The sequence below is a fragment of the Equus asinus genome, chromosome 9, assembly GCF_041296235.1.
Source record: "Equus asinus isolate D_3611 breed Donkey chromosome 9, EquAss-T2T_v2, whole genome shotgun sequence".
Taxonomy (NCBI): Eukaryota; Metazoa; Chordata; class Mammalia; order Perissodactyla; family Equidae; genus Equus; species Equus asinus.
Genome location: NC_091798.1, coordinates 95485392 through 95498908, shown reverse-complemented (window position 1 = coordinate 95498908; position 13517 = coordinate 95485392). Strand labels below are relative to the sequence as shown.

General features: G+C 40.8%; 1 protein-coding gene across 5 annotated transcripts in view; it reads left to right on the top strand.

Annotated features, from left to right (window-relative positions):
• BDP1 (BDP1 general transcription factor IIIB subunit) overlaps nucleotides 1–13517 on the top strand; it is a 79277-nt gene that overhangs the window by 9629 nt on the left and 56131 nt on the right. For all 5 annotated transcript variants that reach the window (XR_011506075.1, XM_070517972.1, XM_070517971.1 and 2 more), the window contains exons 8-11: nucleotides 5277–5331; nucleotides 8082–8225; nucleotides 11264–11548; nucleotides 13338–13485. Coding sequence is in view for 4 of the 5 variants with exons in the window: in XM_070517972.1 (XP_070374073.1) it covers nucleotides 5277–5331; nucleotides 8082–8225; nucleotides 11264–11548; nucleotides 13338–13485 (632 nt within the window). In the remaining variant the exon portion in view is untranslated. The remainder of the gene's footprint in view (nucleotides 1–5276; nucleotides 5332–8081; nucleotides 8226–11263; nucleotides 11549–13337; nucleotides 13486–13517) is intronic.

Below are 13517 nucleotides of genomic sequence, written 5' to 3'. Positions count from 1 at the left end.
TATATCTTGCCCACTTCTAAGATGGATCTGAGGGAGTGCCAATAAAGCCACTGAGACCAAGATAATAGAAGAGTTAGATAATGAAGAAGGAGTACCACAATATTTGGGTTAAGGGTAGCTTTTTGGATGCAAAATCTATTTCTGAATTTCCTCGGAAGGCTTGAGAGAAGCATGCCGAGCTGCACAGTTCCGTTATCTGACCTCCTTGACTCTGGGGACAGCTGGTGACGCTGTTAGCAGCACTGATGGCAGTGATGCTTTAGTGCTCCAGAGAGGATGAGCTCTCTCTTTCTTTTTAAAGATTGGCACCTGAGCTAACAACTGTTGCCGGTCTTCCTTTTTTTTTCCTGCTTTTTATCCCCAAATCCCCCCAGTATATATTTGTATATCTTTTTAGTTGTGGGTCCTTCCAGTTGTGGCATGTGGGACGCTACCTCATTGTGGCCTGACGAGTGGGGCCGTGTCCGCGCCCAGGATCCGAACCCGTGAAACCCTGGGCTGCCGAAGCGCAGCGCGGGAACTTAACCGCTCGGCCACGGGGCCGGCCCCAACTTTCTCCGTTTTATAGTTCCCTCTGCTGAGAAATGTCATTACGTATTTCCTGGGTTGGAGTGCATTTGAGTGCACTCCAACACAATGTTGCTGTAATGCCTTTCCAGTTCTTAGTGATGAGATCTTTGTCCAACCACGGGCTTTTTCCTTCATTAATTAAAGGGACTGTTAGGAAAGATAGATTTTTTTTTCACTAGACTAGGCATGGATCATTCGCCTGGGTACCACTGTACAGTGTAATAGTTACTGTATTTCTGCAAAAAATGAAGAATTGTTTATATTCTTTATGTTCCTTTTCTAATATTGATCTTTGATATAAGGAGAATAAAATGTTGAAGTTCTGTGAAGCCTAGAAATTGATTGTCTAGGAGAACTCCCAGATCTGAGTAATTAATGATAGGTTTGTAACTAGACTGATTTCTCTTAAAAATCATTTAGGGCCAGCCTGGGTGGCCTAGTGGTTAAATTTGGTGTGCTCCACTTCAGCGACCTGGGTTTGGTTCCTGGGTGCGGACCTGCACCACTCATATTAGTGGCCATACTGTGGCGGTGGCTCACATAAAGGAAAAAAAGTGAAAGATTGGCAATGGATGTTAGCCTAGGGTGAATCTTCCTCAGCAAAAACAAAGCAAAACAAAACAAATCATTTAGATTCTTCCCTTAAAAATTTGGTGTGGTTCCAGCAAGTCTTTGGAGAGATTGTAGAAAAGTGAATATGGACTAGTGAATTACATTGATTTTTGAATGTTGAACCAACCTTGTATTCCTGGGATAAATCCCATTTAGTCATACTGTATTATTCTTTTATATATTGCTGAATTTTATTATATTTTCCAGAGGATTTTTTGTATCTTTGTTCATGAGGGATATTGTTTGGAATTTTCTTTCTTTTTTTTTCATAAGAGACAGAAATTTATTTCTCACAGCTCTGGAGGCTGGAAGTCCAAGATTGGGGGCCAGCATAGTCAGGTTCTGGTGAGGGCCCTCGTCTGGGTTGCAGAGTTCTCACTGTATCTTGCCATGGCAGAAAGAGGGCAAGAGCTCACTGGGGTCCCTTTTATAAGGGCACTAATCCCATTCGTGAGGGCTCTGTCCTCATGACCTAATCACTGCCAAGGGCCCCACATCCTAATACCATCACATTGAGGGTTAAGATTTGTTTTGGGGGCGGGCCTGTGGCAGAGTGGTTGAGTTCACGTGCTCTGCTGTGGTGGCCCAGGGTTTCACCAGTTTGAATCCTGGGCCTGGACATGGCACCGCTCATCAGGCCATGCTGAGGTGGCATCCCACATAGCACAACCAGAAGAACCTACAACTAGAGTATACAACTATGTACTGGGAGGCTTGGGGGAGAAGAAGAAGAAGAAGAAAAAGAGAAAATTGGCAACAGTTGTTAGCTCAGGTGCCAATCTTTGAAAAAAAAAAAAAAGATTTCTTTTAGTTTTTAATTTGCTTACCTCTTGACTCCCTTCACCCATTTCTTCCATCCCCAACCCGCTGCCTCTGGCAACCACCAATCTGTTCTCTGTATCTATGAGCTTGTTTTTTTATTCATTGTTTTTAGATTCTACATATAAGAGAGAGCATATGGTATTTCTCTTTCTCTGACTTCTTTCCTTAGCATAATGTCCATGTTGTCTCAAATGGCAAGATTTCATTCTTTTTTATGACTGAATAATATTCCTCTGTGTGTGTGTGCCTGTGCACCTGTGCGTGTTTGTGTGTGCATGCAAAACTGCGTAACACACACTCACACCCCTACACCAAGTTTTCTTTATCCATTCATTCTTCGATGGATACTTAGGTTGTTTCTGCATCTTGACTATTGTAAATAACACTGCAGTGAATATGGGGGTACAGATGTCTTTTTGAGTTAGTATATTCATTTTTTCCGATCTTTGTTTTGGTTTGGTTAGTCTCTGTCACTGTGGTCACAAGTTCACTAACCCTGTCTTCTACTATCTTCAATCTGCTATTATGTCTATTCAATAAATATTTCATTTCTGATGTATTTCTCGTTCCCGTAATTTCCACTTGGTTATTTTTCTTAGTTTCCGTTCCTCTGCTGAGATTTCCCTATCTGTTCATTTCATGTTTTCCTTTAATCCTTGAACATATTTGTAGCAGACGCTTCAACTTTCTTGTCTCCTAATTTCAACATTTGGGTCATACTGGGATCTTTAACTGACCTTCTGTTTATTTCCTTCACTGTGCATCACGTTTTTCTGTCTTTTCTCATGTCTTGTGTTTTGTTTTTTATTGCATGCTGGACAATAATGGATGATGTGTGTACGGTGTCTGGATTATGGGTTTTTTTCTTTAAATGTGAGTTTTGTTCTAGAAGGCAATTAATATGCTGCCGTCTCTCCTCATTTCTGTCAAGGCTTGGTTTTAGGCTTGATTAAGGCAGCTCTGGACTGGTCTGTACTCTAGGTTTCTCATGTGAACCACAGAAAACAATTTGAGTTACTGTTTTCTAAGTTCTCCAAGGATGGTCATCCGTTCTAGATGCATAGAAGAGAAGGTAATTCATTACACATAGGGGATGCCTTAGGGCATTAGGACTTAATTCTCATGCTAGAACCCCGATTGAGAAAGGCTGCTATGAGGTGTGGTCCTTATCTCTAAGTGGTGCCTTTTTTGGTGTCTGAGCTGAATGTCTGGGTGTTAACAAAGTCTTTCCATTCGTATAGGCTAGAACTGTCATCTCACTGTGTTATGTGACTTCTAGTATCTTTCTTCTGCTCTCATCCGTATGCTAGCTGTTCTCCACTAGGCCTCGTGCTCTGGGCATGTGCAGCCCAGATGCAGCCCAAGGCTCAGGGGGTACTCCCACCAGGCTTGTGAGGCTTCCCTTCATAGCTCTCTTCCCTCTAAAACCCTATCCATAAAGCTTCTCTCCCTCCTCAGCTCAGTGGGATCTCTATGCTCTTATTGGCCTTTATCTCCTTTTCATCGGTTGGGAAATTTAGGTCAGGCAAAGAACCAGGGTGAACGTTGGTACATCTTGTGTGTTTCCCTTCTCTCTGGGATTGTGGTTTTCCTCTGCCTGTTGTCCAGTGCTTGGAAATAGTTGATGCATTTGTTTTGTCCTTGTTAAAGTTATCTATGGTGGCCTTGAATGTATGGATCCAGCTCATAACCAGTTACTTTGTCGGGGCCAGAGGTAGAGATTTTGAAATTTATTTTACGATCATGGAATTTGGCTTTACAGTGGTTCTTGCCTGTGAAATCAATGACCAGTATCAATACGTTCTTCAAAGAAGTTTTCAATTGTTCTGAATTATATTCCCAATTAGGTAAAATATGCTGTAGCAGTGTTTTAGAATGGAATAATGCCTAAAGCCTATCGGCATTTCTCTCAGGATGTTTGATTTTGTGGTGATGGCCTGTCACTTATTATGGAGGTACTTTTGTTAACTTTTGAGAAGATGTTTAAAGAATAATATGATCTTTTAAGGGAAAAAGGTGATCATCCTTGAGAACTTTTCTGTTACTCGGTAATAAGTTTTATAAAGAAAAATAAGGAATGGAAAAGAGGGGTAACTTGTTGATTAAAAGATGTTAAAGTCATATGAGGTTTTTAGAACATTGGCAGGCTAAACTGTCGAGTGTAAGGCTGTGGCCTTGAAGGATGCGCAGGAGATGCAGGAGAGCAGCTGCCGTGACGGTCTGCTCAGTGCTCTGGCTCTTTCAGAGGGAACAGGGCGTGGGGCCATGAAGCAGGTCCTTTGTTTTCTGTGATTTTCTCTCTCTTTTTTTTTTTCAAAAAAAGTTTTATTTTTGTATTTTTTTTTTTTTTAAGATTTTATTTTTTCCTTTTTCTCCCCAAAGCCCCCCGGTACATAGTTGTGTATTCTTCCTTGTGGGTCCTTCTAGTTGTGGCACGTGGGATGCTGCCTCAGCGTGGTCTGATGAGCAGTGCCATGTCCGCGCCCAGGATTCGAACTAACGAAACACTGGGCCGCCTGCAGCGGAGTGCACGAACTTAACCACTGGGCCACGGGGCCAGCCCCTATTTTTGTATTTTTAATAAAAGTTTTAGACAACTGATCTGTAGAGGGAGAGATTGGTGGATTGTTCTCTCTCCCAGGATGTATGCATGATTAGACATTCTCAGACACAGAGTTACACCCTCAGGCTTCTTAATAACCTTAGGATCGATTAAGCCTTAAACCTTAACTGTCTCCATCTTATGTAGTTAATCTGGGTCTTAGGTGCTCAGAAAAGTATGGAAATGTGCCCAAATATAAAGAAGTTTCCAAAGGTAAACTTGGTCTGCTTCAAAACTTTGCTTGGTTGTTTCTTAACAGCCTCCCCTCCATGCCATGGAAAAACAGAATACTAATGTAAGAGGTTTGACTTGCTGTGACTGCATTAGTTTTTAAAGAGTTAATATAGTTAGCTTAATCAATGATCAGTTTGATTTGTTTCCATGCTAGTTGACTTTATGTTTTTCGTCCTCTGGAAATCTAGCTTCCATTGCTGATTTGTGCTGTTGATCATAAGGAGGATCACGAAGCTCAGTATAAATTTTCATCCCTATTTTGAAAAAGCCAGAGGTTTAAGTAACTTGCCTATGGGCAAAGACATTTTACTTGTTAGAGAATCATACGTTATTATAAAACTTTCAGTTTAATGCTTATTGTTGTTTTTTCCTTAAACATAATCTTCACTTGTTTAATGGGAGAAAATTACTATAGGTTTTTTTGTTTTGTTAACAGAATAAATTTAAACGTGAAGAGAAAACAAATGGCTGGAGAATAGACAAGGCGTTCCGTAAGTATTAAGCCTTCTTTTACGGTGTATCGTTTGGCGAGCCTAAAGCATGACCGTTCTTTTTGTCTTCGGTTCCCATGTGTTTTCGATTTGTTCTGTGCTGTGCGTCACAGGCAGGGTAAGACTGGGAAGGTTTCTCTTTAGTGGCGTAGGTGTGGCAGCTGATACAGATCTATAAGCAGGGGTTAGCTAAGATGTCAAGAAACAAGTAAGCAGAGTTCTGATCCAAGAAGTTTCGGATGGGCTGGAGATACCGTTTCCAAGTGCTCTTTATTCTGGGGGAGCTGTATTCAAGAAGGAGTTAATTGTCTCTGGAAGATACTGTACTCTAGCTGATTCCTTCCAGCAGTCAGTCAGTCATTCAGTCAACAGTACTGCCCACCTGCTGCGTTCTAGTCCCTGGTGTAGGCATTGAGTTTATAATGGGGAACGGCGCAGACGAGAATGCTGCTTTCAGAGCCTTAAGTCTGATTGGGTGGGGGAAGGGATGTAGTTGGTAAGCATGATAATTTCAGATAGTGAATAATTTCTATGAAGATGGAAAGAGTGAGTTAGGGGCTGGATGTTTAGATTGGGTGGTCAGAGAAGTTCTGTCTGAAGAGATGGCGTTTAAATTTAGACCTGATTTGACGGAGTGATGTACATATATCTTTCAGCTTCTACTAACCTCATTAAAATTAACATTTTTTCTTTTCAAGTTCAGAGAAAGACAAAAGGGATTTGTAAAGAAAAACAGAATTAACTGTAGTACTGTTTAAAGTAGTTCCTATATTCTTTGTTTGGAAGATAATTATCAACATTTCTTGATTAATAAATATATCTCTGTCCTTTTGTCATAGTGCTAATCTTAGGAAAAAAATCTGAAGAGAGGACTTAGGTTGTGTAGCATCTATAATTATTTTATGAGCAAACCCTAAGGCAGATGAGTGGGCCCTACGCCTGGTGTTGCACTGGGCCCTCAGGGAAACCACTTCCAGGAGTGGATCCGGGAAGATCTAGGTTATTGTCTTCCTCAGCCCTCTCCATTTTATTTTACTTTATTTGTTTTTTCTTTGAGAAAGATTAGCCCTGAGCTAACTGCTGCCGATCCTCCTCTTTTTGCTGAGGAAGACTGGCCCTGAGCTAACATCCGTGCCCATCTTCCTCTACTTCATATGTGGGACACCTACCACAGCATGGCTTGCCAAGTGGTGCCGTGTCCACACCCGGGATCCGAACCGGCGAACCCCAGGCCGCTGAGAACCGGAACATGCCCACTTTAACCGCTGTGCCACCGGGCAGGCCCAAGCCCTCTCCATTTTAGAGAAGTGGTCCTGAAACTTTTCATTATATTTAACGCATTATAATCAGAAAAGAGTTTGTAAATCTATAAACAGTCTTTGTAGGGTGTGGAGCCATTGTTAAAACCATCATAATAGATACCTTTAAAATTCACTGATTTTGGTGCTTTGTAGTGGAAAAAAATTAAAATCCAAACGGTTCTTTTTAAAACTTGTATTTTGAATTCCTCTGAGCACCTTTGTGGATTATTTTAGTGCTGTGTTTTTCAGAGTCATTGTTGTGGAAGGTCAGAACAGATAAAGGCTGAGTCACCAGCAAACCAGGGCCTCAGGAATCCCAGGTTTGGGCTTGGTGTCCTGGGGCTAGTTTATTTCTGTTTTGGTATATACCTCTTTTTCTGAGGCAGTCTTGCAGTCGTGTTATCATCAGACCGACCTTGGGGCTTATGTGCAGAGCACCACTTTCTCTCCATTCCCTGTCTTTAGATGCAGGGCTCAGGCAGGGGCTTAACTCCTGTAGTGGATCCATGCCGTTTGCTCATGGACTGCTCTTCTGACAGAGTGCTGTGGTGGGTATTTCATGAGAGTGGTCCTGATCAGTATTCGTTTGCTTCCGTCTTTGCTGCTGTTTGGAAGAGTAGAGTTAGTAGGGAAAGGGTTGTGATCAGGAGAGGGCATCTGCTGGTGGGTAGGCTCGGAGGATTCCTTAGTCGCCCTAGCCTCGTTGAAGAGCAGGTTTATAAGGTACTCACCATGCAATTTGTAGTCTGAGTTTTGGCAAACATGCACCTGTGGGACCACCACCCACAGCAAGACGTGGAACGCTTTCCTTCCTCCAGAAAGTCCCCTTGTTTCCCTTCCCGGTCAGCTTCTGCTGCTCTCCTGACCCAGGGCTACCCCTGTTTTCACTTGAATCATAGATTCGTTTAGCTTGTTCTGGAATGTATTATTCATGGAATCATACAGTACTTACTGTTTTGTGTCTAGCTTCTTTCCCTCAACATGTTTTTGGGATTCATCTATATTATTGCTTGTATCAGTAGCTCCTTTTTTTTTTCCTTTTTCTCCCCAAAGCCCCCCTGTACATAGTTGTGTATTTTCAGTTGTGGGTCCTTCTAGTTGTGGCATGTGGGATGCCGCCTCAGCATGGCCTGATGAGTGGTGCCGTGTCCGCGCCCAGGGTTCGAACCGGTGAAACCCTGGGCTGCCGAAGTGGATCGTGTGAACCCAACCAGTCAGTCACGGGGCTGGCCCCTCATTTTTTCTTTTTTTAACTAAAATAGTTTGTTTTTATTGCTCAGTGGTGTTCTATTGTGGACGGTACTATAGTGACTAGAGTTGTTTATCCATTCTTCTGCTGATAAAGCGCATTTGCTTTTGATGTTATGATACTTAAAAAAATAAAAACTTGAAAGTTCCTTTCCTTTTTTAAAAATAAAGATGTGAAGTTTTTTCTTTTTTTTTTAACAGAGGAAAAGCGCCCTTTTGACTTCGATTTTTTTGCTCATTTGCTTCAGAAAGTTCTTGCTGAAGAAGAGAAAAGAAAACAAAAATCCGTTAAAAATCAGAGTTTAAAGGAGAAGAAATCCTCTAAACCACGAAAAAATGTAAAAGGTATTTATTTTAAAAGAAAGTGTGTTATTTTACTTAATAGTAATGGACTTGCAGTTTTGTCCCTCACGTCTCCGTGTGGGTCAGCTTGTTGAGATCATCAGGGTATCCAGGTGGAGGAAAGTGATTTTACTTCAGTTTTCCAGTTATCTGACCCAAAACAGCAGCTCCCTTTTAAATTTCACAATTGGTGCGACTGGGCTATTTGACATCGTTCTTGCATCTAGAACATAAGTGTAGCTAATAAAACAGTATCAGAATTTTGAAGTGTCATGTTTGGTTACTTATCATTTTCCTCTGTAAAACAAATCTGGGACAAAATCCTAATACTTAAACAAAATGGAACTCTAATACTTTGGGCTCGTGGCTAAATTGTATTGTTTGAGCACAGCTTATTCCTGAGGGTCAGTGTCAACTTGTACCAGGTAGGAAATTGTTACGTGTAGGTATTTCTGTCTTTAGGCTTATGTTCTCTTAACTATTTGAACTCTGATCTATGAGGACATTGTTTAGCTGTAATTGGATAACGTAAAGAATCCCGGAACTGTTGGGAACCGTGTATGTCAGCCACTCCACATCCCAGCCCCTTTCCATTTGTTTTAATCATCCAGAAATAGCCACGCAGATCCTAAGTCACTTTTTTCTAAGATCTCACAGTGTTAAGAATGGCAGAGGCAGGACTCAAACCTAGGACTGTGAGAGCCTTTGTTGGGGGTCCCCAAGACCACGCAACCCCAGGTTCCGTGATATCTAGGAGGATTCATAGGATTCAACATGTCGTTGCACTAGCAACTGAAATTTATTGCAGCGAGAGAATACAGAGCAAAGTCAGCAGAGGGAAAATGCACACAGGTCAAAGTTGAGGGGAAGCCAGGTGCAGGCTTCCAGAGTCCTCTCCCCATGAAGTCACACAGGGCGTGCTTAATTCCCCCTTGCCTAGTTGTGACAAGATGTACAAAAACTTGTCTACTAGGGAAGCTTGATAGAAACCCAGTGCCCAGGGTTTTTTATTGGAGGCTAGTTGTGTAGATACCCTCTGGCTGGCAAGTACCAGAATTCGAGACTCCCAGAAGGAAAGCAGTTGTTCAGCATAAACCACCTTATTTGTACAAATGAGTTACGCACATGAGCCACTTTTGTCAGTTAGGCTGGTGGGAACTCTTCCTCACCCCGAGTTCCAGAACAGGCCAGCACCAGCCTCGTAAGCAGGCCTTCAGAAGACAGCAGTGAGGCCTGCTCCATTAGCCTGCACAGAGCCAGTCTAGCACTCTCTTTTTCTGGATCCTGGTGCCTGTATCTTTTAAAAAGTAGTATTGATAACTGCAAAGTTATTTCTTTTCTTTTTTTTTGGAGGAAGATTAGCCTTGAGCTAACTGCTGCCAATCCTCCTCTTGTTTGCTGAGGAAGACTGGCCCTGAGCTAACATCCATGCCCATCTTCCTCTACTTTATATGTGGGATGCCTGCTACAGCATGGCTTGCCAAGCGCTGCCATGTCCACACCCGGGATCCGAACCCGTGCACCCCAGGCTGCTGGAGCGGAACGTGTGCACTTAACTGCCGTGCCACAGGGGCGGCCTAGATAACTGCAAAGTTATTTCATTCTGACTGTACCTAGCCCTAGGAGACTGAAATAGGTATATTAATCTTGTGATTGTCGTGTCACAAGTGACAGCACAGGGAACTCAGCCTATCTTATTTAATGTGAGAACTTTTCAGATGTATTATTACAAGTCTCAGAATTTCAAAATTGCTGATTATTATTCTGATAGAGAATAAATCAAGTGTTATTTTCTTGGTTTTAAAATCTTGTTTTGGCTTTTTTTAACAAAAGCAAATGACATTGAGTGTTATTTTTTAAGATTAGATATTTTTAGAGAAGATGTCTGATCAACATGGTTGTGAAGCTAAGTTTGCTTTTGGTTTGGATGCAGTTTCCATGGTGATCTCTGTGTTTTGGTTTTTTAAATTTAATTCATTGTTTTCATCTTTTGATATGGTTGGCTGTTAATATGCCTTCATAGAAAGGGCACTAGAAATTGTTTACAAATATTTCTTACAAAGATTGTTCATTGACAAACAAATGATACAGAAAATAAAATTCTTGAACTCTCTCTCCTACCCTGCCCTCAAATCAAATTCTTCCGATTCTTAGGGGTAACTATTACTAAACTCTTTTCTCTGCAAATATATGTGTTTGTGTCTTAGAGTATATGTAATTGTTTTTAATAAAAATGAGTTCAAGGCTGGCCTGGTGGCGCAGAGGTTAAGTGCGCACGTTCCACTTCAGTGGCCCAGGGTTCACCGATTCAGATCCCAGGTGCAGACATGGCACCACTTGGCAAGCCATGCTGTCTTAGGCGTCCCACATGTAAAGTGGAGGAAGATGGGCATGGATGTTAGCTCAGGGCCAGTCTTCCTCAGCAAAAAGAGGAGGGTTGGCAGCAGTTAGCTCAGGGCTAATCTTCCTTAAAAAGAAAAAATAATAAAAATAAAAATGAGTTCATAATATATATATCGTTCTGTAACTTGACTTTTGATGCAACAGTAATTTTTGAAATCTTTTCTATTGCTACATATAAGCCTACCTCATTATTATTTGCTGCATGGATTTTTATAGTATAAATATATTATAACTTATTTAGTCGTTCTCAGACATTTTAGGTTGTCTTCAAATTTTTTTTTTTCCTGAGGAAAATTCGCCCTGAACTAACATCTGTTGCCAATCCTCCTCTTTTTGCTTGAGGAAAATTTGCCCTTAGCTAGCATCTATGCCAGTCTTTCTCTATTTTTTGTATGTGGGTTGCTGCTGCAACATGGCTGCTGACAGATTTTGTAGGTCTGCACCTGGGAACTGAACCCAGGCTGCTGAAGCAGAGTTCTCCAAACTTAACCACTATGCCGCTGGGCGGGCCCCAGGTTGTCTTCAAATTTTCGCTCATAAAAATAATACTACAGAAGACTCCTTGAGTATTTATCTTCTCTACCTTTAAGAATTTTTCTATAGGTTTATATATTGATAACCATGTGTCTTATTTTCAGTGAAAAAAGTTGCTAGTGAAGGAGTGAATGATGATGCAGCTGAGTCTGTGAGCACTAAAATTCCAGACCCAGAAGGATCTCAAAAGGATGCTCAGACGGCTGGAGAAGAAGAAGAGTCTCTGACTTTATCGGGACAGGATTCAGAACAGATTGTGTTAGACCCAAACTTAAATCAAAACAAAAGGAGAAGGAAGACTCAGGATGAAGTTGGTAAACAGGAAGTACAAAATCTTTCAGGAAATGCCACTGTTCAGTCAGGCCCTTCCAAAGGAGAAAAACACAAAGGTAAAGTTTCTTACATATTTTAACAGCCCCTGTATTACTTGAGAAGATATGTACAAGTAATGGTATATAGCTTAAATGCCTTTCTTCTTGACAGTAGCAATTAATAATGCTTATTAATTGGTTCTGTATTTATCATATTGTGTTCAACCCTTTTATTTTTAATTTAAAGAAAAAATTTAATGTAAAAAAAATGAAATGGAGAGTTTTTTTCTCTCTTGTTGTGTCTCTAAGATACATTACCTCCTATGTACGCCCGTTAATAGTGATTAGAAGTCACAGGTGTATAGTTTTATGGGTATTACTTGTGTCTGTTAATAAATCACGGGTTTTTGTGTTCTCCCTCTTCAGAGCCACTCTATGAACCCACAGTAAGCTGTTTAATTTCTTCTTCTTCTTCTTCTTTTTTTTCTTGATGAGGAAGTTTGGCCCTGAGCTAACATCTGTGCCAGTCTTCCTCTGTTTTTGTATGTGGGTTGCCACTGCAGCATTGCTTGTTGAGTGGTATAGGTCTGTGCCCAGGATCTGAACCCGTGAACTTAGGCAACTGAACCGGAGTGTGCTGAACTTAACTACTGTGCCACCGGGCCAGCCCTAAGTTGTTTAATTTCTATAAAAGAGTTACTGGAATAAGTATTCCTCCCATTTTTATTTTTTTTAATTCCCTTGGCATGCATACATATTGACAGTTATGAGTTACTAGCGGGTAGGGGCTGAGAGTTTAGGTAAGTCTTGGTCTCTTTCCTTGGGAGTTCATCTTTAGATTAATAAAAGCAGATGGTGAAATAAAGAGAGGAGAAAAAGGTAGTGTTAGAAGAGAACAGCCTTTCTATAGAATTTAAATTTTATGTATTTCAGCTTCACTAACGTGATTTTAATAAATGAGTCCCGATAGGTAGCATAGTATGATTTGTAGACGTCACAGTGTTATGCTCTTTTGTGGCTGACTATTGAAGACATTACGTATAAAGCAGAATAGCTCAGTGATTAAGAAATTGGGTTTTGGAAATCAAACAGACCTTGGTTTAGATTTCGACTCTTATGTGCTAAATATAAAGTCAGTTAAGATCTTTGAACTCAGGTTCTTTTTCTCTATGCTGAGGTCAATATTAATACATTTTACAGGATTGTTTTGAATATTAAATGAGATATTCATCTGATGGGCTTAGAGTTTCTGTCACTTAGTAAGTCCTCAATAAATTATAGCTGTTACTTGTTATTAATTATGATGTTTAAGTGGAAGAATAGCCAAGTGCACTTCTAGTTTCCTAACTAGACATATAAAAGAAGTCAATTTAAGCACTTGAAATTTAAGCAAGATTGGGCCGGCTCCGTGGCCGAGTGGTTAAGTTCGAGCGCTCTGCTGCAGTGGCCTGGGGTTCGGATCCTGGGCGCGGACATGGCACTGCTCATCAGGCCACATTGAGGCGGCGTCCCACATCCCCCAACTAGAAGGACCTGCAACTAGGATATACAACTGTGTACAGGGAGGGGTTTGGGGAGATAAAGCAGAAAAAAAAATATATATATATATAAAAAAAAAAGAAATTTAAGCAAGATGAAAGGAAGATGCTACGAACTGCCCAGGAAATGTGGGCTGATCCTTGAAACACAGTTGTAATTGATTGAATTTTCTTTAATGCTCATTAATGCCTTGCATATAGGAACTTGAATCTTGAATGGATTAATAATTTATAGGAAAAGACAATGTTATATGTAAATACTTTTGTGCTTTGAAAAATAGATGTTTTTGCTATAACTTTTTAGAATAACATGCATTTTGTATTCATAGATAAATGTCAGTCTTCAAGGCCTGAGATAAATGAAGGTGAAGGCAATAAGGAACAGAAGCTCTCCTGTGTACAGAACGTAGATGATGTTGTGGATTTATCCTCCAGTGAAAAGGTTGAGGAAAAAACTGACCGTATCGTTTCATTAAGGTATTTTCTGTCTCTTTCCTGACTTTTGTCCA